Source organism: Lepus europaeus, chromosome 5, assembly GCF_033115175.1.
Source record: "Lepus europaeus isolate LE1 chromosome 5, mLepTim1.pri, whole genome shotgun sequence".
NCBI lineage: Eukaryota > Metazoa > Chordata > Mammalia > Lagomorpha > Leporidae > Lepus > Lepus europaeus.
In genome coordinates this window covers 124,560,012-124,584,567 of record NC_084831.1, presented here as the reverse complement: position 1 = coordinate 124,584,567, position 24,556 = coordinate 124,560,012, and the positions used below count along the sequence as shown (strand labels likewise).

Sequence of the window (24,556 nt, the reverse complement as noted above, 5' to 3'; positions counted from 1 at the left end):
TAGGATTGGTATCCCTATTTTGCAGGTAAGGACAGATTTGTCTAACAAAAAATTGTTGTTATTTTCTTACTCTAATAAGAATAAATAACATTTGTCCATGCCACTTCCAAATGATTTTCCATTTATTTTCTTATGTATTTGACAACAAACACTGGATATAAGATTTAAAAATGAGGAAACTGAGGCTCAAAGAAATTGAATACATCATGAAAATATACAAAAGGGGTTTAAAAATCCATGGAATGTACACATTATCACTAATTCTATTTTTATATGGATTTTTTAAAACTTCTCATATACGGTATATAAAAAGTTGGGCAAGAATTTACAATGGAGCTTTTTCTTCCAATGATTATGTCCTCTCCACTTCCTTCCACTGGTTTTAAAAACTGCTGTCTAATGATATAAATAATTAAGCTTGCATATCTAGATGATCCTTTACTGAGAAAGGTGAAGGGTTAGGGCAGCATTTTCAAGGCTATCATCTAAGATGAAAATAAAATATTTGTATTTGCTGAATAAAAATAAAAGAGGCTGTTGACAAATACAAGAGAACTTAATTTTGCATTCTCTTTCATTTGGCTATAAATTTCCAAATTAAAAAGTGTAGTTGAATCTTTGTAAAACTGAAATTTAATGGTTTTTCTTTTTTTTTTTTTTTGAGAACTTAAAATATTTAGACACAGTCCTAAATTTTGAAACTAACATAAAAGAAAATGCGGCCTGTATAAAACACATCACTTGATAAAAGTGGAATGTTAAGCAGTGGGTGAAACTGTCCTCCTAGCTAAGACCCTTTCATTACAACATTGTTCAAAGTGTTTCAGAGTAGAATACCCTGACTAGGTAGACAGTGAGGGTAGCAAGAAGGGATTTCCACTAGGTGACAACAAGTGCTCAGAGGCCAGAAATTATGACATGTGAAATGGGAAACCACAGGTCACCAGGTACTGGGGGTGAGTAGGCTGTACAGACTGTTAGGAAGGGGTTTCTAAAAGCGGAGTTGACTAAAGAAAGATGATGTATTATTCCAATGCTAGAGAAGAGCAAATGATAAGATTGACCGTCGGATGATTCTTTTTCTTTTGCTAAGTCTCTGAGTTATCAGATGGCCTTATCCATCCAAATCCTCCAATTCTTTTACCGCCTAATCCCTGCCCTGGATTCCCTCTTTGATTCCCACTCAGTTGTACTTCTGTCCATTCTGCAAAGATCTCCAAAAGCAGTTCTCATTTATTTTACCTGAGTCAGGCACATTCCCATTTATTTTACTTGAGCCAGACACATATAATATCACAAACAACCTTTGTACATTATTGCAAAAGTTGACATGATTATTTGATGCTGTCTTTGACTAGCTAATCAAGGAATTTTACTCATTTTTCAAAAATATTTCTCTTTGATACTGGCTTATTTTAACAAGCATAATAGTTTCTAATTGCATCCACTCTGTTGCAAATGACAGGATTTCATTGTTTTTGCCTGAGTAGTATTCCATTGTGTATATATACCATATTTTCATTATCTAGTCATAATTTGATGTACATGGTTGATCCTATATCTTAGATATTGTGAATTTAGACAGATATTTTTTCTGTGATTTGTGGTAATACAGAACACAAAAAATGTAATGTGCATGAATGGAATTAAAATTTTGAGATTTGAATTACTGTTCATAGCCCTTGTTTATAGTCCTGTTGATTTCTTAGCAGTGGATCAAGCTTGTGATTATAAAGTAAGTACAAATATGTCATTGCAAATATTCAAAGAAAAATTAAAAAAAAGAGGAAGATGGAGGGGGAGTGAGGGAGAGAGGTTATGATGGGAAGTATCATTATGTTCTTAATACTGTACATATGAAATACATGAAATCTGTTCTAATTGCATAAATAAAGGTAACCTGGTCCACTGTTGGTGGAAATGTAAAATGGTGCAGCCATTGTGGAAGACAGTATGGAGATACCTCAGAAATCTTAATGTAGACCTACGATATACAGCCATCCCATTACTGGGGATTTACCCAAACCAAAAGAAATCAGTATATGAAAGAGTTATCTGTACCCCATTTTTATTGCAGCAAAATTCACAAGCTAAGATAAGGAATCAGTCCAGATGTCCATCAACAGTTAAAGGGATAAAGAAATCATGGCATATATACACTATGGAGTACTACTCAGCTGTAAAAAAAAAAAAATGAAATCCTGTCTTTTGCAAAAAGATGATGCAACCAGAAACCATTATACTTGGAGAAATAAGCCAGTCCCCCAAAGACAGAGATCATATGTTTTCTCCTGATTTAACTAATAGATTACCTGACTTGTAATTTATTGGAGTGAAATAGACATTTTGAGATTTGATGATTGTTTACAGCCCTTGTCTTTTGCTTTGAGGAACAGTGTTGTTTTTGTTTTCTTTTTAATACCACTTGATGAACTTTTACTGAATGTAGGGTTGACTCTATGATTGTTAAATTAATTAAAAATAGATCTCTGGGCCGGCTCCGCGGCTCACTAGGCTAATCCTCCGCCTTGTGGCGCCAGCACACCGGGTTCTAGTCCCGGTCAGGGCACCGATCCTGTCCCGGTTGCCCCTCTTCCAGGCCAGCTCTCTGCTGTGGCCAGGGAGTGCAGTGGAGGATGGCCCAAGTGCTTGGGCCCTGCACCCCATGGGAGACCAGGAGAAGCACCTGGCTCCTGCTATCGGATCAGCGTGGTGCACCTGCCACAGCGCGCCTACCCCGGCGGCCATTGGTGGGTGAACCAACGGCAAAAGGAAGACCTTTCTCTCTCTGTCTCTATCTCACTGTCCACTCTGCCTGTCAAAAATTTAAAAAAAAAAAGGAAGAAAAAAAAAGAAAATAGATCTCTGTAAAAATTCAGAGTGGGAATGTGAGAGGGAGGAAGAAGAAGGGTGGGTGGGAGAGAGGGTAGGGCGAGAAGTATCAGTATATTCCTAAATCTGTATGCATGAAATACAGGAAACTTGTATAACTTAAATCAATATTTTTTTAAAAAAATAATATATTTAAAACTTCAGCCCTGCCCCAGAGCAGAATCCCCTCCTTCGTTCAGTCAGCTATTCTGATTTCATTCTGTCCCAGGCTGCCCAAAAAGTTCATCAACTTCCCAACAACTCTGAGTTCTTTCTCTCCTGTGTTCCTGTGACATTCAGGCTTTTGCAAGTGGATGAATGTGTGGTTTTTGTTCTTTACTCCTTTCCACCCAACTGCTGTTCAATGGGCTCCAGTACTGAACTCTAGTGATTGTGGATACCGCTCGACTTTTTCCTGGTTAGAGATTCTCTGAGACCTGAAATAGACTCACCTTGTCAGGAGAGTTTCCTGCCAATAGCCCTGTGCAGAGCGTCTTTGACCTCTTTGTTCTTCAGAGTGTACACTACGGGGTTCAGCAGGGGTGTAATAACTGTGTAGGTCACAGAGATTAGCTGGTCCTCACCCATGGTGTTCTCTGACTTGGGTTTGAGGTAGGCAATGGAGGCACAGCCATAGTGGACAATAACCACGATGAGGTGAGAAGCACATGTGGCAAAGGCCTTCTTTCTTCCCTCAGCAGTGGCAATCTTGAGGATGGTGGAGATGATAAGGATGTAGGAGATGAAGACCAAGCCCATGGGGATGAGGATCACCAGCACACTGATGACCAAAGTCAGGATCTCATTGACAGTGGTGTCAATGCAGGAGAGCTTCATTACTGGCCGAATGTCACAGAAGAAGTGGGCCACCTTTGTGATACAGAAGGGCAGCCTGAACACAGCGGACACCTGTGTCACTGCTACAATCAAACCAATGCTAAAGGCCCCCCACACCAGCTGAGTACACACTCTCTTGTTCATGATGACTGAGTACCTCAAAGGGTTGCAGATGGCCACGTAGCGGTCATACCCCATCACTGTGAGCAGGAAGCAGTTGTTGATGGCCAACATGACAAAGAAGAACATCTGAGTGGCACAGCCAGCCAAGGAAATGGGCTGACTGAGGACTATGAGGCTCAAGAGCATCCTTGGTATAATAACCAGTGTGTACACTGTCTCTGAAGCTGACAGCATGCTGAGGAAGAAGTACATGGGGGTGTGTAGGTGGCGATCAAGGCTGATGATGGTCACGATGATGATGTTGCCTGCTAGTGTCAATATGTATAGTGCAAAGAACACTACAAAAAGTGTGAGCTGGTGCTCATGGAAGCTGGAGAAACCTTGAAAAACAAACTCACTCACCAAAGTGCAATTCTCTGTCTTCATTAAATCACATACAGTATCTAAGAAAGAAAAATGGTATATGAGGAACTTAGTGGATCATTTCTGTCAAATAGAAGGATGAGTAAATTCTGAGACTAATCTACCTCAGGTGTCTGCTTATTTATATTCACATTCATCTTTAAGTCTTATGAGAGTAGAGAGTGAAATGCTCTTTTCTTAGTGAGAGGAAAGTGCATAGCTTTTAGAGTCAAATGATATACACTTATTTCCTACTTTTACCATGAGTTGACTTATCTTGGGCAAGGACTTAACACATTTAACATCCCTAAGGCCAATTTCCTCATCTTTATATGGATGCAGTGGTGATGACATCACAGCATTGTTGACAAAATCAGTTTTATGCTGTTTGCTATAATACTTATAGTAGAATTAGAAAAAAATAGAGAGTACATTTGAGGTTAGTGGTGTCAGGCAGAATTCTAGACCCTGTTGCCACCTATTAATTCCTGGGCTTCTGCAGTTTGGGGGGAGCTCTTTCTCTGATGATACCACTCTTGTCAATCTTATCCTTGTTTACTCTTTTCTAGGTATCTCTTATTTTCAAAGCCAAACATAGCCCATGTCTCCTATAAAATCTGTTAACTCTTTCTCTTTCTCTTTCTGAGGCTCTCATGTCATTGCACACATGGGCAACATTTTTACTTTAGTGACTTTTTTATTGCAAGCACCTTATAGTGCATTTATTACTACAGAAAAAATGCTCACATCCATTATTTGATTTAATTACCTTAAGTGAGCAGAAAAGGATTACTATGCATTGCTTGATGCAGAAACTGAGAATCAGTACTGTTTAGGAAATTGCCTATGGAAATTCAAGTATCAAAGGATTGAGACTTGAACCCATGTCTTCTGACCCTATGTCTATTTCTCCTTCTGTTAAACAAAACTGCATTGTAGATCTGTCACCACCCACACTACACAGGGTCCATGCATTTTCACTTTTTATGACTGCAGAGTGACCACAGCAGTGTAGGGCACAAGTATGTGCTTATGAATCATTACAACCCATTGTTCCATTATGCAAATGGCTCATTAGGAAGCAGAATGCTTGAGCACTATGGTGAGGTTTTCTTTAAATAAGAGAAAGCATAAATGTTTTTAACCTCTCTCTCCTTTTTTCTGATGTCTATAACTATAACAGCAACAAACAACTAAATAATTGGGCTACGTTTTAATATCTCAATTTTAACATTATGGTACTATAAGAAAGTATGATATTATCAACATGTAACTGGAAAATATACTGGTTGTGCAACTTTGCTATGAGCATTTACCCTATTACTAACCGATATATAATCATGTAAGAGGTTAGTTGTAAAAATTCAGTAATAGAATGACGGAGTTGCTTCAAAAGTGCATTTTGCTGGAAGTAAAGAAAATGAGCCACATTACGAGATGATTTACTATTGGGGAAATGTAAAAGGTAAGCATCTTCGGTGCTTTTAAAATTAATCTATTTTTATAAATACACCACTTTTCATAAAGGAAATTTACTAAAACCTGCTTATAAAGGTCAGCACACAATTGTATTTCAACATCTCAGAGTACGATATAAAAGGAAATCAGACGGGTTTGCAAAAAATAAATTTTATACTGGATGTCAGAGACCATTTCTTGACAGGGAGAGTTGCTTGACCCTGATGTGTACAGCATGGTAAGCAGCTGTAAACAGCTTTATAAGCCACGTCTCTGTGAACTATCAATTGTCTGAAAACACAAATGTAGACAAAGGAGCATAACTTATAAAGGGTAGAGCCACATTCTGTATTATAATATTAGTCAAAATGCTCTTTAATTCTGCTAACTCACAATTCCTTAGGATTTATAAGAGTTCTTTGACAGTAATAAAGCAAGGAAAAGGAAAAATAAGTATTACAGACATCAGATTCCTTTCTAGCTTAATATAATTTGACCCTTTAACAATAATGAAGTCCATATATGTATCTTATTTCTCAGACATGCTCTCTGTTAACCGCTGAGTTGTTAGCCAAATCACACTTACTTCTCTTCTTAAACCTGTGTCTCCACAACAAAACAAAAGAGGGGGAGGGCAGAGTTGTGTCCTGTTGATTACAGGTGTTCTCACATCTGCATGTCACTATCACCTGCACTGAGCCAGGCCAGGGATGCAAGTGGGAAGAGAAGGGGATCTTTGGACACTGGATATTTCCTCTGTCTCAGAGGAGGAGCTTCTGACACCAAAGAGAGGCTCTTGAGGGGCAGGTTTTGGGGTTTCTTGGCGCCATCCACCGAGCACCCTTGAGATTCACCCTTGGCTCAGAAGAAGCAGGCAGTCTGCGCCAGGGACCTCGTTACCTGTGAGCACATTTACCTAATTACATAAGACCATGCTTTGGGAGTCTAAGGCAGTTTTCACTGCAAGCAGAAAACAGATTATTTTAAAAAATAAATAAATATTCTATTTTTATACAGTTGAGCCTTGGAAAACCATGGTTACAAAGCTCAAGTGAGCTCTAGCTAAGAGCCACTGTCTTGGATTCCAGGAAACTAAGCAGCTGTCTGTGTAGTCAAGAACAATGTTCAGCATTAGAATCTTTTCTCCTTTGAACTAAAACAATCAATTCTAGCTATAGCTTTCTTTCCATAGGAATCAGAAATGGGACTGCAAAACTGAAAAGATAACAGAAGCCTCCCAAGGAGGCCAGGAGATTAATGAGTGTCCAAAAGCAGCTGAGCCAGGACTTCATCCTCAAGATCCATCAGGCAAATGGTTACATACACTGGGCTTCGTGGGCCCAGTCTGGAGTTATTCTGACACTGGTATTCCTGCTCAACCCAGGCACATTTTCCCCTAAGGGAATTTTCTTCTATTTTTGTTTTTATGTACCTCTTATCCCCAGATCCCACCAATTCTCCTCCAAGTTAATTTTTCCACACTTGGTAAAAAGTTGAAGTCCTGCACTGATTTCTTAATAAAATAAAATTTAATTTTTTTTGTTTTTTTGTATTTTGTGTTCTTTTTTCTCTACTGAATTTTTAATCATTTTTAAATGTCAAAAATTATGAAATAAAAAGTTTATAGAAAATATAAGAATGTGCATAACATTTGTCCTTACCCCTATAAGTTTCAAAAACATGATAAATACAGCCAAACTTGAATTTCTTAGAAAACTCAAACATTTTTAATTGTTATTGAAAAAGTTTGTATCTCCTGCTCTTTCCTTGTTTATACCTGAATATCTTCATAAGTGTTGTAACTTGCAGCATTTTGAGAATCAACGTATGATTGGATAATCACCTATTTTTGGTGCTACTCTGTTGATATAATGGGTAGTTTACATTTTTCTGCTCTAAATGGAGAGGTTCCAAATTTACAAGTTATCTTAAGTAGGGGCTAGTTACTATTGGAAATGTAAATCAACACTGAGGTATTAAGAGAACCCCTCCTCCATGTGAGAAGTGAATGCAAAGCTCCTTTTAGTAGAGACAATTAGGAGGTTTCCAGACACATAGGAATGGATGTGGAGAATTTTCTATGGCAGAAGTCTAAGTTTGGAGGTAGATGTAGGTGTAAACTTCTTTTATGTTTCAGGGATTAAAAAAAATGAAATCTACCAGAATTCTGTATTTACAAATAATAAGACAATGCAGGTGAATAGTAGTTAGTGGTATCTTCTGAGGCTGATGGCCAAGCAACTTCTTAATTCTGGTCAGCCTCCACAGCCTTAGCAGCTCATGGCAAGAGCTTTGGGTGATCACTGACGTCATAAATAAGTGTCAAAGGGATCACATAAACAAGACTAGTGTCTGCTAATACTAACTGATAGAATAAAAAAGGGGAGAGAACGATACAACATGGGAAGCAGGATACACAGCAGACTCATAGAATGGCAGATGTCCTAAACAGCACTCTGGCCTCAGAATCAGCCCTTAAGGCATTCTGATCTGGCTGAAGAGCCCACGAGAGTATTTCAGGCAAGGAAAGCCAAGACACTCTGGCAAAAAAAAAAAATGACCTAAATGAAAGATCTCTGTTAGTGAGATCCCAGTGGAAAGAACAGGGCCATCAAAGAAGGAGGTACCTTTCTCTGAAGGGAGGAGAGAACTTCCACTTTGACTATGACCTTGTCTAAATATGATAAGAGTCGGTGAACTCAAAATGCTTCCATAGCCTTGGCAACTCATGACAAGAGCCTAGGGAGATTACTGACGCCATAAACAAGAGTGTCAATTTGTTAAGTCAACAACAGGAGTCACTGTGCACTTACTTCCCATGTAGGAGCTCCATCCTTAATGTGTTGTCCAATGTGAATTAATGCTATAACTAGTACTCAAACAGTATTTTATACTTTATGTTCTGTGTGGGTGCAAACTGATGAAATCTTTACTTAATATATACTAAATTGATCTTGTATATATAAAGATAATTGAAAATGAATCTTGATGAGAATGGAATGGGAGAGGGAGCAGGAGCTGGGAGGGGTGCAGGTGGAAGGGAAGTTATGGGGGCGAAAAAGCCATTGTAATCCATAAACTGTACTTTGGAAATTTATATTTACTATTTTAAAAAGTTTAAAAAAAATTAACAGGAGGCACTGTGCACTTACTCCCCATGTAGGACCCCTGTCCTTAATGAGTTGTACTATGAGAATTAACTGCAAAACTTGTTCTCAAACAGTACTTTATACGTGTGGGGGATGGGTGCAAACTGTTGAAATCTTTAAGTATAGAGTTGGTCTTTGGTCTTCTGTATATAAAGTTAATTAATAGTGAATCTTTTTTTTTTTTTTTTGACAGGCAGAGTGGATAGTGAGAGAGAGACAGAGAGAAAGGTCCTCCTTTTTGCCGTTGGTTCACTCTCCAATGGCCGCTGCGGTCGGCGCATCTCGCCGATCCGAAGCCAGGAGCCAGGTGCTTCTCCTGGTCTCCCACGCGGGTGCAGGGCCCAAGGACTTGGGCCATCCTCCACTGCCTTCCGGGGCCACAGCAGAGAGCTGGACTGGAAGAGGGGCAACCGGGATAGAATCTGGCGCCCCAACCGGGACTAGAACCCGGTGTGCCAGCACCGCAAGGCAGAGGATTAGCCTGTTAAGCCACGGCGCCGGCCGGATCTTTTTTATTTTTATTTATTTATTTATTTTTTTAATTTTTGACAGGCAGAGTGGACAGTGAGAGAGAGAGACAGAGAGAAAGGTCTTCCTTTGCCATTGGTTCACCCTCCAATGGCCACTTAGGCCGGTGCACTGCGGCCGGCGCACCGCGCTGATCCGAAGGCAGGAGCCAGGTGCTTATCCTGGTCTCCCGTGTGGGTGCAGGGCCCAAGGACTTGGGCCATCCTCCACTGCACTCTCGGGCCATAGCAGAGAGCTGGCCTGGAAGAGGGGCAACCGGGATAGAATCCGGCGCCCCGACCGGGACTAGAACCCGGTGTGCCAGAGCTGCTAGGCGGAGGATTAGCCTGTTGAGCCAGGGCACCAGCCTAAAGTGAATCTTAATGAAGAATGGGATGGGAGAGGGAACAGGAGGTGGGATGGGAGTGGAGGCGGGAGGGTGTGTATGGGGGGAATAATCACTATATTCCTAAAGTTGTACCTATGAAATTTGCATTATTTAAATAAAAGCTTTAATAATAAAAAATAAAGAATGTTAATCATTAAAAAAAATTCTGGTCAACAAAGTTTTTTTTTTTAAGGTATGGTGATACAAGCAGCTAAAGTGCTAAGCATGAGACAATGTTGAGCCGCTGGGAACTGGACCTCAGACTGACACTGAGTGGGAAGAAGTGCCCCGTCCACAACTGTAGTTACCTGTATCCGTAAGAGCTTGTACTGCAACGCGAATATCCCAGGCATCTGTGCAGTATCTTTACCCCAAACTTCATGGCACAAAGCAGCACACTCATTCTCTCCCTGTGTCTGGGTGGCTGGTCTCAGTAGGCTCCTCTCAGAACACACAGGATCTGTCAAGGAGTTTTGTGAGAAGGTGGCTGGGACTTGCTCACTCACAGGCCAGTCAGATATTGGCTGTCTCCAGCTGGCCTGGGCTGCCTTCGACTCAGATTCAAGGTGATTGGCACACGGTGAGGAGAACATATGGAATAGGAGATGTATGTCCTTGTTTTGAAATTACAGTCTGCTAGAGTGAATTAGCGAATGGCCGGCATCTTCACAGGGGAAAAGGAAACAAAATTAATATTAGACTAACCAAAGTGTAGAATCTCTTTCCCCTCTTAGATGTTTACATCAACTCATTCACCCTTCTGAAATGCTTAAGTCACAGTGATTCTTAGAAAAATGATGGGGAACATCTGAATCCAAAAACAGATTGTAGATCACCTGCAAATCTAGTATTAGAAACTTCAGATGATAGGAATTCGAGTTGAAAAAATGTAATTAGTCAATAGTCATACAATGCAAACAAAAAATTCCTAAATAATTTTCACAATTAACAAAACTCTAGCTAGGCAGACAAGAAACCACCAGTTGCAATTTGCCTATAAATTTATGTATTCAGATGTAGGCTTAGCACATGCCAACATCTTTTGAAATTTAAAAACATATTATTTCTCTATCATTTTTAATATAACACTTCTGAAAATACTGGGTTTAGAATATGTAAGTTGTGAAGTGTAGCAATTAAATAAAGATTAGAGAATGCATCACTGAACTTGACATGTATTTACTATGTGTTTCTCATTGTCCCATCCCCCGGTCTCCTCCTAACCCACTCTTCCCCCACCAAAGGTACCACTATCATGATATCTATGTCTACATTTATCTTATTTTATAACTTTATTACATATATATTCATGTTTAAGCAACATACTGTTTAGTTATATCTGTATTTGAGTTTTATAAAATGCTATAGTGAATATAGTTTTGAGACTTGCTTCATTTTAAAATTCAAAGTTGCATATCTACGATCCACAGTGGAGCTGTAGTTAATTTATTTAGCTGCCTTATACTATTCCATTATGTGAATAGGCTACAATTTTTTTTCCATTCTACTGTTGAGGAATAATAAGGTTGTTTCCAGATTTTTGTTACTCTAAATTATAATGTTTTAAATATTTAAATGCATGCTTCCTTGAACAAATGTGCAAAAGTTTCTTTAAGGCTAATATGCTTGAGAAGAATTATCACCTCATAGGATATAAACCTTTACAATTTCACATGAGAGTATGAAATTGAATTTTGAAATGGTTGTACCAATTTGCACTGTAACTTGGAAAAAATAAGTGTTTTCTAGTTGATGTGTATCTTTTTAAAGCACTGTTATCAGATGGCCTAACTTTTGTCAAGCTATCTCATTGTGGTTTTCATTTATGTTTTCCGGAGTACTAGAGGTCGAATATTCTTTCAAAGTCTACTGGTCATGTGTGTGCTACTTAGTGCATAATGCCTATTCATGTCTTTACTCATTCTTTGAATGAGTTACTTGTGCTTCATTCGTTCACTGGAAACCACATTTTGCAAATTCTGGGGGCCAAGTTATTTGGTTCCATTTTATGGCTTGTCCTTTCATTTCTTTTATGGTATTTTATTGATGAAAAATTAAAGTGATAGAATGTATTGGTCTGGTGTTTTACAGTTAGCTCCGTTTACATCTTCCTTGTGAATTTCTACCTCAACTCCAGAATAATCTTCTTTAACCTTCTTCTGGGCAAATTAATATACTGTTTATATTTAAATCTATTTAGAATTGATTATTGTATATGTGGTAAGATAAATGTTCAAATATTATATTTGAAATTGATAATTAATTTTTTCAAGCATCTTTCTTTGGAGAGGCTCTCCACCCCCCACTGGTCTACAGTTCTATCTTTGTCGTATATCACAATTCCACAAAAGCAAAGGTTGGTGTGGAAATTCTATTCTGCTCCATTAGTCCATTTACCACCTGTCCAAAAAATTACACTGTCTGAACCACTATATCATCAGTCTTTGTTAGCAAGAAGATCAGCTTCCTTTATTTTATTCTTCAGTAGTTGAACATTTACTTTCCCCTATATATTTTAGAATCAAATTTTTGGGATTGTATTAAAGGATCATTTTAGGGGCTAGGTGTTTTGTGCAATGGTTAAAACACCATTTGGTATGCCAGAAACCTACTTGGGAGCACTTGTTTTCAAATCCAAGCTCCACTTCTGATCCAGCTTCCTGATAGTTTATACCCTGAAGATGGCTCAAGTACTTTAGTCCCTGCTAGCCACATAGGAGACCTGGATTGAGTTTCTGGATCCTGGCTTTGGCCTGGCCCAGCCCCAGCTTTTGAAGGCATTTAAAAAATGAATCAGCAGATGGTAGATCTCTCTGTCTCTTTCTCTCTTTCAAAATTAAAAACCGGAAAAAAAATCGAAATAAAATTTAAGATCATTAGGAAAAAATTGATATGGATGATTGCTTTCCGTTTATTCAAATGTCTTTAATGTGTTGTCTGGGATCTTCAAGACCGTTGTCATGCTAGGTACCATAGAAGCTGTTATATTCATGGTCATGGTTTATTGTAGAAAAGATGTAGGTTAACTTAATGCTGTATAATTGTTCAAACCTGGTAAATGCCACTCTTAGGATCATTGGTTACTATCCTCACTCTGTCTTTTATGACCTTGTCTAAATATGATCAGAGTCGGTAAACTTGGAAGGCTTCCATAGCCTTGGCAACTCATGACGACAGCCTAAGATGGTTACTGGCGCCATAAACTAGAGTGTCAATTTGTTGGGTCAACAACAGGAGCCACTGTGCCCTTGCTCCTCATGTGGGATCTCTGTCCTTAATGTGCTGTACATTGTGATTTAATGCTATAACTAGTACTCAAACAGTATGTTTCACTTTGTGTTTCTATGTGGGTGCAAACTGTTGAAATCTTTATACTAAATTGATCTTCTGTATATAAAGAGAATTGAAAAGGAATCTTGATGCAAATGAAAGGGGAGAGGGAGCGGGAGAGGGGAGGGTTGCAGGTGGGAGGGAAGTTATGGGAGGGGGAAGCCATTGTAATCCATAAGCTGTACACTGGAAATTTATATTCATTAAATAAAAGTTAAAAAAAAAGAAAAGATGTAGGTTAAACATCAACAAAAGGAGAAGGTATGTGGGGCAAAGTTCCAGAGAACCCAAGACTAAGCTTCTAAGTATCCTTTCCCAGTTTCATAGTATGTATGTTTTTTCCAGCAACAGTTCATGACAATATGTGCAATACCGTCAACCAGGGATCCATGAGTCTTAGTGTAGGTGTCAGTATTTTTATTAGGGATCAGTTCCACAGGCATGTAACACCTGTGTGATTGACCTCAGCTATTTTGACTGCAGTCCTTTGAAGCATAAACAGGTGATCATCATAAATCACATTGTTGACACACACTATCTGATCAGACAGATGCGACATTGTACAAGGCATTCCTAAATATTTGTATCAGGCCCAATAATTCACTGGCTTAGATCTCAATTCCTAGAAACTGACCAAGACTCAATCTTTTAGACCTTCATAGATGTATGCAGGGTTTGGGCAGCCCAGGCCTGCTGACTTTAATCCTCTACTACCCAAATTTTAAGAATATTTTATAATTTCTACATAGGCTTTTAAGTATTTTTGAAAATATTTGGATGGCCGGCGCCGTGGCTTAACAGGCTAATCCTCTGCCTTGCGGTGCTGGCACACCGGGTTCTAGTCCCGGTTGGGGCGCCAGATTCTATCCCGGTTGCCCCTCTTCCAGTCCAGCTCTCTGCTGTGGCCCCGGAAGGCAGTGGAGGATGGCCCAAGTCCTTGGGCCCTGCACCCGCGTGGGAGACCAGGAGAAGCACCTGGCTCCTGGCTTCGGATCGGCGAGATGCGCCGACCGCAGCGGCCATTGGAGAGTGAACCAACGGCAAAAAGGAGGACCTTTCTCTCTGTCTCTCTCTCACTATCCACTCTGCCTGTCAAAAATAAAAAGAAAAAATTAAAAAAAGAAAATATTTGGAGATAATTTTTTTTTCTTTTTTAAAAAAGATTCATTTAATTTATGTGAGAGAGTGATAGAAAGAGGGAGAAATAGAAAGAGAAAGGTATCTTCCATTCTCTGGTTCACTACCCAAATGGCCAAAATAGCCAGGGTTGGACCAGGCCAAAGCCAGGAACCATGTGTGTCTCCCAAGTGAGTGGCAAGGGCCCCAGGACTTGGGTCATTTTCCACTATTTCTCCAGGCACATTAGCAGGGAGCTAGATCAGAAATGGTGCAGCTGCTACTCAAACTGGTGCTCATGTGGGATGTTGCCATTGCACGCAGTGACTTAACCCACAACCCAGTCCCAGAGATACAATTTCAAACGTACAGAAAAGTCACAAGAATACTACAAAAACTCCCGAATGTAATTTATCCAGGTAGCTCAGTGGCTTGTGTTTTATCCCATTTGCTTCATCATTACCTCTGTTTGATTGTCTGCCATTATCTAGATATTTTCCAAATCACCTGAGAGTAAGTTGAAGTCATTGTGTCATTTTATTCCTAAATTCTTTAGGGTAAATTCCTTGAGATAAATATTCTTTTACATAATCATGTAAAAAATATTTAAAATCAGTGCATATGTCCTTATTCACATACACACATACACACACACACACACCCAGGAGGATTTAAAAAAGTTCATGGAAAATTCACATTACCATTTTGAATTCCACTTTCCCTTGAAATTTAAACATTTTAAAATTTATTTATTTTATTCATTTGAGATGATAGTGAGGAACAGAAACATCTCCTCCTCACTGGTTCATTATTCAAAGGCTTGCAACAGCCAGGGCCAGATTGAAGCTGGGAGCCAAGAACTCAATCTAAGCCTGTCATGTGGGTGGCACAGAACCAAGTACTTGAGCCTCATCTGTTGTCCTCCAGGGTTGTACAATAGCAGGAAACTAGACCAGATGTAGAGCAAGAACTTGAAACCAGGCACCCCCATCTGTGATGCAGGCATCCCAGTGTCTCAACCACTGTGCCCAACTCCCACCCCTCAACTTTTCTGAAGCCCCTTGTTCAGATTTCAGATACAGCATACTCATATGTGATCCACAAATAATATTTAAATTATCCCAATTATCTCAATAATGTTCTTTTCATAGCTAAACTTCTAGCTTACGATCCAATCCAGGACAATCCATTGAATTTTGTTGTCCTGTCTGTTTGATGTCCTTTAACCTGACACAGTATCTTGATAGTCTTTCTCAACTTTGATATTTTTATATTTTTTTTCTTCTTTTTTGACAGGCAGAGTGGACAGTGAGAGAGAGAGACAGAGAGAAAGGTCTTCCTTTGCCGCTGGTTCACCCTCCAATGGCTGCTGCGGCTGGCGCGCTGCGGCCGGCACACCGCAATGATCCGAAGCCAGGAGCCAGGTGCTTCTCCTGGTCTCCCATGGGGTGCAGGGCCCAAGCACTTGGGCTATCCTCCACTGCACTCCGGGGCCACAGCAAAGAGCTGGCCTGGAAGAGGGGCAACCGGAACAGAATCCAGTGCCCCGACCGGGACTAGAACCTGGTGTGCCGACGCCACAAGGTGGAGGATTAGCCTAGTGAGCCGCGGCGCCGGCCAACTTTGATATTTTTAAAAACCATCAGACCTTTCATAGAGTGTTGCTTTGTTTTTCAGTTTGGATTTGCCTGAAGAGGGCATTATAATTTCCCCTCACATTCACCTGTAATACTTCTCCCTGTCTCTTCTTTGTGCTTATTTTCATTTTGTCTGCTTCATGATTAGATTCAGGCAATGGCATTTCAGCAGCAATATCACAAAAGTGATACTGTGTCATGCTCAATGCATCATGGAAACACATGGTATCAATCTGTACTGCATTGTTAGTGATAATTGTCATCTCCTATTTAAGGTAGTATCTACAAGTTTTCCCCATTGCAAAGTTATTATTTTCTCTTTTTATACAAGTATTCTTTGGAGTGTTATATTGAGACTAATATCTTGATCCCCAGTGACATTTTATCTTCTGATTTTTTGACTCCTTGATGATTTTCTAACTCTAGAATCCTTCTAATAAATTGATGTTCTATACTAAAGGGTATTTAGATGCTTGTGGATTTGTATAATGTAAGTATTTCTAAATAATAGATAGTATGAGCATTATTTTTATTGAGGTTCAAAATTACACAAAATTGACCAGTAGGAATGCTTCAGCCTGGCTTCTATATTTTTGACAAGCATGCATACCATTTGTATCTTGGCATTTAGCCTAGTGATTAACATAGCCACACTCCAAATCAGAATGTGTGGGTTTGATACTCACCTCTAGTCCCTTATTCTAGCTTCCTGCCTGTGCAGCTCCTAGGAGGAAAGAGTGATAGCTCAACTGACTGGGTTCCTGTCACCCACGTGAGAGATTTGGATTGAGCTCCTGGCTCCAAGCTTAGGTCCAAGCCAGGGGCTCCTGTAGGCATTTGGGGAGAGGATCAGAGATAGAAGCTTTCTCTCCTTCTCTGCCTCTCAGATATTTTTTAAAAATCTATCTGTTGAGAACCACGAGTTCATATCTGGAATCTTTAATTCTAAACATATATCAGCATATATTGTAATGCTTTCCCTTTGCATATGTATAACTCTTTTCTAAATTTTTAATCCCTGCCACATCAAAACCCAAACCTTTTAAATAGAATTTATAAGTATTTTCTGCATTTACTTATGTGTGTGAATGTGTGTCTGTGTGTGGGGGGGTTCCCTTTCTTTTGTATTCCAAATGAACTGTGTTTTGTATACTGTCATGTATGCTTTTTCACATAACAGTACATTTTGAGTGTATTTACAAATCAGTATGTGAAAACCTGTCTTATTCATTTAAATAACTGAATACCGTACAGTAAGACTATAACATAATACATCCGGCCCACATTAACTATCAGGGTATATTTAGGCTGCTTGAAAGTGTTGGCATCTATTAGGAGTTTTGTAAAGAGAATAACTATTTTTTTTTCTTTTTTTGATAGGCAGAGTTAGACAGTGTGAGAGAGAGAGACAGAGAGAAAGGCCTTCCTTTTTCCATTGGTTCACCCCACAAGTGGCAGCTACAGCCGGCGTGCTGCGCCGATCTGAAGCCAAGATCCAGGTGCTTCCTCCTGGTCTCCCGTGCAGGTACAGGGCCCAAGGACCTGGGCCATCCTCTACTGCACTCCCGGGCCACAGCAGAGAGCTGGACTGGAAGAGGAGCAACTGGGACAGAATCCGGCGCCCTGACCGGGACTAGAACCTGGGGTGCCAGCGCCGCAGGTGGAGGCTTAGCCTAGTGAGCTGCGGTGCCGGCCGAGAATAACTACTCATAGGCAATTGTGCACTTTTGGTGATTTACCTGTAGGGTACACTCTTGAAAATAAAATTTCTTGAACAGTGAAATGCACATTCAAAAACATAATAGCTATTGCCAAATTGAAACCAAAAAAGATGTATCCATCTTCACACTCAGTAATATTGAGAATGTGTCCCCATACACACTTCCATCAATCATATGCATTACCACCTACTAAAAATTTTGAAAAACTGATTGGTAAAAATGGTGTATTATTTTTCTTTGCATTTTTAGTTCTTTAATTATGAAAGAGATGAGTGTCTTTTTATATGTTTATTAGCCTTTATACTTCATTTTCTGTGAATGTCCATTTACATATTTTACTCATTTTTCATACCATATTTGTCTTTTTCTTATAATGAATTCTATGATAAGAAAGTATGTCTTTTATTATGTATGATGCAAATATTTTTCCTCCATTTATCAATTTTACTGAGTATGTGAGTTTGAAATTTTGTTAGCATTCTATTTATCTATTTATCTCTTGGTATCAAACTTTATTACTTTTGCACTTTGATTAGTGCTTAAAAGGGCCTTTCCAACCAAGATAATTTTTAAAAGGTACACGTACAGTCTTACATACTTCTTATGCTTCATTACTTTATTTGCCTGGAGTTTAATTGGTTGTTAGATACAAAGATTTATGTCTACATCTTAAACTTGGATATAACTTTTTTTATTCTCAATAACCAATCCATCATTTCAATACCATGTAACAAATAATGAAAATATCACATAACATTACTATCCTATAATATCATATGCTAGATTTTCCCCACGTTTTTCTTTTGGATTTATTTTAATTGCTTTCTCAATGTAACCATAGAAATTTAGGGAGATTTACTATGTTTAGTGTTTGCAAAACTTAATCCTTCTATCCAAAGTAAATTTAAAAGAAAGTGCTTGTACTATTTTCCATGTTCCAGTAGAACATTTAGAATATTTTTCACATAGAAAACCCACATTTTGCAGAAAGCATTGTGGGGCATCAAATCATGCCACTGTGTAATTAAGAAAAGTGAAATGGAAATCTCGGAGATGAAATTGTAAATAAGTGAAATAAAAATCAAGATTGAGAGCTGTAACAGCAGTATAAACCAAGCTGAGGAAAGAATTTCTGATCTTGAGGAAAAGAATTTTGAAATAACACAAGCAGGCAAAAATAAAGAGAAAAGAATTAAAAAGAATGAAGAAAGTCTATGTGAAATATGGACTACCATCAAGTGACCAAAAATTAATATTATAAGTATTCCTGCAGAAGAAAATGAAAAGGGCATTGAGAATCTGATAAATGAAATAGTAACTGAAAAATTCTCAGATTTTGAAGAGACATGGACATCCAGATACAAGAAGCTCAAAGAAGCCCAAGTAGACTCACTCAAAAGAAGGCTTCTCCAAAGCATATTATTGCCATTGTCAAAAGTTAAATACTAGGAGAGAATCCTAAAAACAGTAAGGGAAAAACATCAGGTTGCATATAAAAGAAAATCAATTAGATTAACATCAAACTTCTCAAGGGAACCCTTGTAGGCAGAAGAGAATGGGATGATACATTCACGTTTTCTTTTCTTTCTTTCTTTCTTTATTTTTTCATTCACATTTTCAAAAGCAATCCATTGAAGCTATCCTTTAAAAGTTAGAGGAATAAAGTATTTTCCAGATAAACAAAAACTGAGATAATTCACCACCACCAGACCAGCCTTACAAGAACATATGAAGAGTGTCCTGCATTAGAAGTAAACATGGGGCCAGCACCATGACTCAACAGGCTAATCCTCCACCTTGTGGCGCCGACACACCAGATTCTAGTCCCGGTCAGGGCGCCGGATTCTGTCCTGGTTGCCCCTCTTCCAGGCCAGCTCTCTGCTGTGGCCAGGGAGTGCAGTGGAGGATGGCCCAAGTGCTTGGGCCCTGCACCCCATGGGAGACCAGGAGAAGCACCTGGCTCCTGCCTTCGGATCAGCGTGGTGCACCAGCCGCAGCGCGCCGGCCGTGGCGGCCGCTGGAGGGTGAACCAACGGCAAAGGAAGACCTTTCTCTCTGTCTCTCTCTCTCTCATTATCCACTCTGCCTGTCAAAAAAAAATGAATAAATAAAAAAAAAGAAGTAAACATGTAAACACTGACACCATCAAATTCACTAACAGAGCAGATATAATCAGTATCCAATAAAATGACAGATTTCATTATTATTATGTTATTATCTATCAATACTAATCTTGAATATAAATCCATGAAATTCACCAACCAAAAGACTCAGGTTGGCTGCATGGATAAAAAAGCATGACCTTACTATATGCTGCCTACCAGAAGCTCACAAACAGACTGAAAGTGAAGGGTTGGGAAAAGATATAACAGACAAATGGAAACAAAAAGTGAGCAGGTGTATCTATCTTGATATGAGATTTAAAAAAATCTTTCAGTCAAAAACTGTTAAAAGAGATAAGAACGTTATATTTTGATAAAAGGTTCAATTCAGCAAGAAGACAAGAAAGAAATAGAAGAGGATACCAAAAAATGGAAAATCTTCCATGTTCATGGATTGGAAGAATCAATATCATCAAAATGTCCATTCTCCCAAAAGCAATTTATAGATTCAATGAGATACCAATCAAAATACCAAAGACATTCTTCTCAGATCTGGAAAAAAATGATGCTGAAATTCATATAGAGACACAGGAGAACTCGAATAGCTAAAGCAATCTTGTACAACAAAAACAAAGCTGGAGGCATCACAATACCAGATTTCAGGACATACTACAGGGCAGTTGTTATCAAAACAGCATGGTACTGGTACAGAAACAGATGCATAGACCAATGGAACAGAATAGAAACACCAGAAATCAATCCAAACATCTACAGCCAACTTATATTTGATCAAGGATCTAAAACCAATTCCTGGCGTAAGGACAGTCTATTCAATAAATGGATTTCCATGTGCAGAAGCATGATGCAAGACCCCTACTTTACACCTTAAACAAAAATCCACTCAACATGAATTAAAGACTTAAATCTACAACCTGACACCATCAAATTATTAGAGAGCATTGGAGAAACCCTGCAAGATATAGGTACAGGCAAAGACTTCTTGGAAAAGACCTCGGAGGCACAGGCACTCAAAGCCAAAGTTAACATTTGGGATCGTTTCAAATTGAAAAGTTTCTGTACTTCAAAAGAAACAGGCAGGAAAGTGAAGAGGCAATCGACAGAATGGGAAAAAATATTTGCAAACTATGCAACAGATAAAGGATTGATAACCAGAATCTACAAAGAGCTCAAGAAACTCCACAACAACATAACAAGCAACCCACATAAGAGATGGGCCAAGGACCTCAATAGACATTTTTCAAAAGAGGAAATCCAAATGGCCAACAGGCAAAGGAAAAAATTCAGGATCACTAGCAATCAGAGAAATGCAAATCAAAACCACAATGAGGTTTCACTTCACCCCGGTTAGAATGGCTCACATACAGAAATCTACCAAGAACAGATGCTGGCAAGGATGTGGGGAAAAAGGGACACTAACCCACTATTGGTGGGAATGCAAACTGGTTAAGCCACTATGGAAGTCTGTCTGGAGATTCCTCAGAAACCTGAATATAACCCTACCATACAACCCAGCCATCCCATTCCTTGGAATTTACCCAAAGGAAATTGAATTGGCAAACAAAGAAGCTGTCTGCACCTCAATGTTTATTGCAGCTCAATTCACAATAGCTAAGACCTCGAATTAACCTAAATGCCCATAAACAGTAGACTGGATAAAGAAATTGTGGGACATGTACTCTATAGAATACTACACAGCAGTAAAAAGCAATGAAATCCTGTCATTTGCATCAAAATGGTGGAATCTGTAAAACATCATGCTGAGTGAAATAAGCCAGTCCGAAAGGGACAAATTTCATATGTTCTCCCTGATCGGTGACAACTAACTGAGCACGAAAAAGGAAACCCGTGGAAGTGAAATGGACACGATGAGAAACAGTGACTTGATCAGCTCTTGTGCTGACTGTTGATGAACAACTTAATACTTTATTCCTTTTAGTAGTTTTTTTTTCCTACTTAACACTATTGGTTGAACTCTGTGATTAACACACAATTATTCTTAGGTGTTTAAATTTACCTGAAAAGTGATCCCTGTTAAATATAAGAGTGGGAATAAGAGAGGGAGGAGAGGTACAATTTGGGGCATGTTCAATCTGACGTGCCTCAAATGGTAGAGTTAGAAATGTGCCAGGGGATTCCAATTCAATCCCATCAAGGTGGCATGTACCAGTGCCATCTCACTAGTCCAAGTGATCAATTTCAGTTCACAATTGATCATAATGATAGGACTAAGAGTCAAAGGGATCACACAAACAAGACTAGTGTCTGCTAATACTAACCGATAGAATTAAGAAGGAGAGAACGATCCATCATGGGAAGTGGGATACACAGCTGACTCATAGAATGGCAGATGTCCTAAATAGCACTCTAACCTCAGAATCAGCCCTTAAGGCATTTGGATCTGGCTGAAGAGCCCACGAGAGTGTTTTAGGCATGGAAAGCCAAGACACTCTGGCAAAAAAAAAAAAAACTAAATGAAAGATCTCTGCGAGAGAGATCCCAGTGGAAAGGATGGGGCCATCAAAGAAGGAGGTACCTTTCTCTGAAGGGAGGAGTGAACTTCCACTTTGTCTATCACCTTGTCTAAATAAGATTGGGGTCGGCAAACTCAAAATGCTTCCATAGCCTTGGCAGCTCATGACAAGAGCCTAAAATAATTACTGATGCCATAAACAAGAGTGTCAATTTGTTAAGTCAACAACAGGAGTCACTGTGCACTTACTTCCCATGTAGGAGCTCTGTCCTTAATGTGTTGTTCAATGTGAATTAATGCTATAACTAGTGCTCAAACAGTACTTTACACTTTGTGTTTCTGTGTGGGTGCAAACTGTTGAAATCTTTACTTAATATATACTAAATTGATCTTCTGTATATAAAGAGAATTGAAAATGAATCTTGTTGTGAATGGAATGGAAGTGGGAGTGGGAGATGAGAGGGTTGTGGGTGGGAGGGAAAAAGCCATTGTAATCCATAAACTGTACTTTGGAAATTTATATTTATTAAATAAAAATTTTAAAAAGTTTTAAAAATTAATTAATTAAAAATGAAGAAGAGTGTTCTTAAAAAATGAAAAGCCCTATGGTATGTCATTTAATGAGAGGTGACATGGAAAAAAGTAAGATGCAGAGTCTTGTATGTGAGTTCTTAATGAATGTGCCTTTACTAACTGAATAAGTGAATTTTGTATCAGAAAAATAAATAAATTAAAAACTCAAATAAAGAAAATTAGACATGGAAAAGAAAACATTAAAACCAACACCAGCATCTCATGTGGGCGCCGGGTTGTAGTCCCGGTTGCTCGTCTTCCGGTCCAGCTCTCCGCTGTGGCCCAGGAAGGCAACTGAGGATGGCCCAAGTCCTTGGGACCTGTACCTGCATGGGAGACTTGGAAGAAGCACCTGGCTCCTGGCTTCAGATTGGCATAGCTCCGGCCACAGCGGCTATTTTGGGGGTGAACTAATGGAAGGAAGACCTTTCTCTCTGTCTCTCTCTCTCACTGTATAACTCTATCTGTCAAATAAATAAATAAAAAAACCAACAACACTGAAATACAAAATATTTAAGACACTATTAAGAACTTTGTGCTAATAAGGTGCAAAACCTGGAAGAAATGAATAAATACCTGGATTCATATAACCTACCAAGAATAACTCAAGAAGATATAGACAATCTAAACCGACACAAAATAAGCAATGATATTGAAGTAGTAATCAAAAGTCTTCCATCAAGGAAAAGTCCAGGATCTGATGGCTTTACTACTGAATTCTACAAAACATTCAAAGAGGAAGTAACTCTGATACACTTCAAAGTATTCCAAAATATTGAACAGGATGGAACTATGCTAAACTCTTTTTATGAGGCCAACAGTATTTCTTTTACACCAAAACCAAACACGGGCAGGAGAGGAAAAGACAACTGCAGACCTATATCCTTAATGAAGATAGATGCAAAAATTCTCAACAAAATACTAGCAAATTAAATCCCAAACCACATCAAAAAAATTGTGCAACATTATCAAGTGGGATTTATTCCAGAATGCAAAGGTGGTTCAGCATTCACAAATCAATAAATGTCAGAAATCACATCGACAGAATGAAGAACAAAACCATATGATCATCTCAATAGATGCAGGGAAAGCATTTGATAAGATTAAGCAACACGGCCAGTGCCGTGGCTCAACAGGCTAATCCTCCGCCTGCGGCACATCGGGTTCTAGTCCTGGTTGGGGCGCCAGATTCTGTCCTGGTTGCCCCTCTTCCAGGCCAGCTCTCTGCTGTGGCCAGGGAGTGCAGTGGAGGATGGCCCAAGTGCTTGGGCCCTGCACCCAATGGGAGACCAGGAGAAGCACCTGGCTCCTGCCTTCGGATCAGCACGATGCACCGGCCGCAGCGCACCGGCCGCAGTGGCCATTGGAGGGTGAACCAAAGGCAAAGGAAGACCTTCCTGTCTCTCTCTCTCTCACTGTCCACTCAGCCTGTCAAAAAAAAAAAAAAAAAAGATTAAGCAACACTTTATGATCTAAAAAAACTACACAAATTAGTTGTAGAAAGAATATTCTTCAAAATTATAGAGGCTATAAATCACAAACCAACAACTAACATCATACTGAATGGGGAAAAGCTGAAACCAAGATCTGGAACAAGATAAAGATGTTCACTTTAGCCAATCGTATTGAATATAGTACTGGAATTTTAAGCAAGAGCAGTTAAGCAGGAGAAAGAAATAAAGGGCATCAAAATTGGAAAAGAGGAAGTCAGATCATCCATGTCTGCAGACGACATGATTTTGTTCATGGAAAAGCCTAAACACTCCCTCAAAAAGCTGTTAGAATCAATAAGCAGTAGTGGCTTAAAGCCCTGGCACGTAGCACAGGCATCCCATGTGGGCACTGGTTCAA

General features: G+C 39.2%; 1 protein-coding gene across 1 annotated transcript; it reads right to left on the bottom strand.

Annotated features, from left to right (window-relative positions):
• Window positions 1-3,327: 3,327 nt before the first annotated feature.
• On the bottom strand, window positions 3,328-4,257 carry LOC133761048 (olfactory receptor 10J1-like). Its single transcript, XM_062193696.1, has one exon. The coding sequence runs from the start codon at window positions 4,255-4,257 to the stop codon at window positions 3,328-3,330; it is 930 nt and encodes a 309-aa protein (XP_062049680.1).
• Window positions 4,258-24,556: the final 20,299 nt, after the last annotated feature.

What these genes read in the sequence shown, in the direction of transcription:
- LOC133761048 (XM_062193696.1), bottom strand. Translation starts at nt 4,257, where the DNA reads ATGAAGACAGAGAATTGCACTTTGGTGAGTGAGTTTGTTTTTCAAGGT.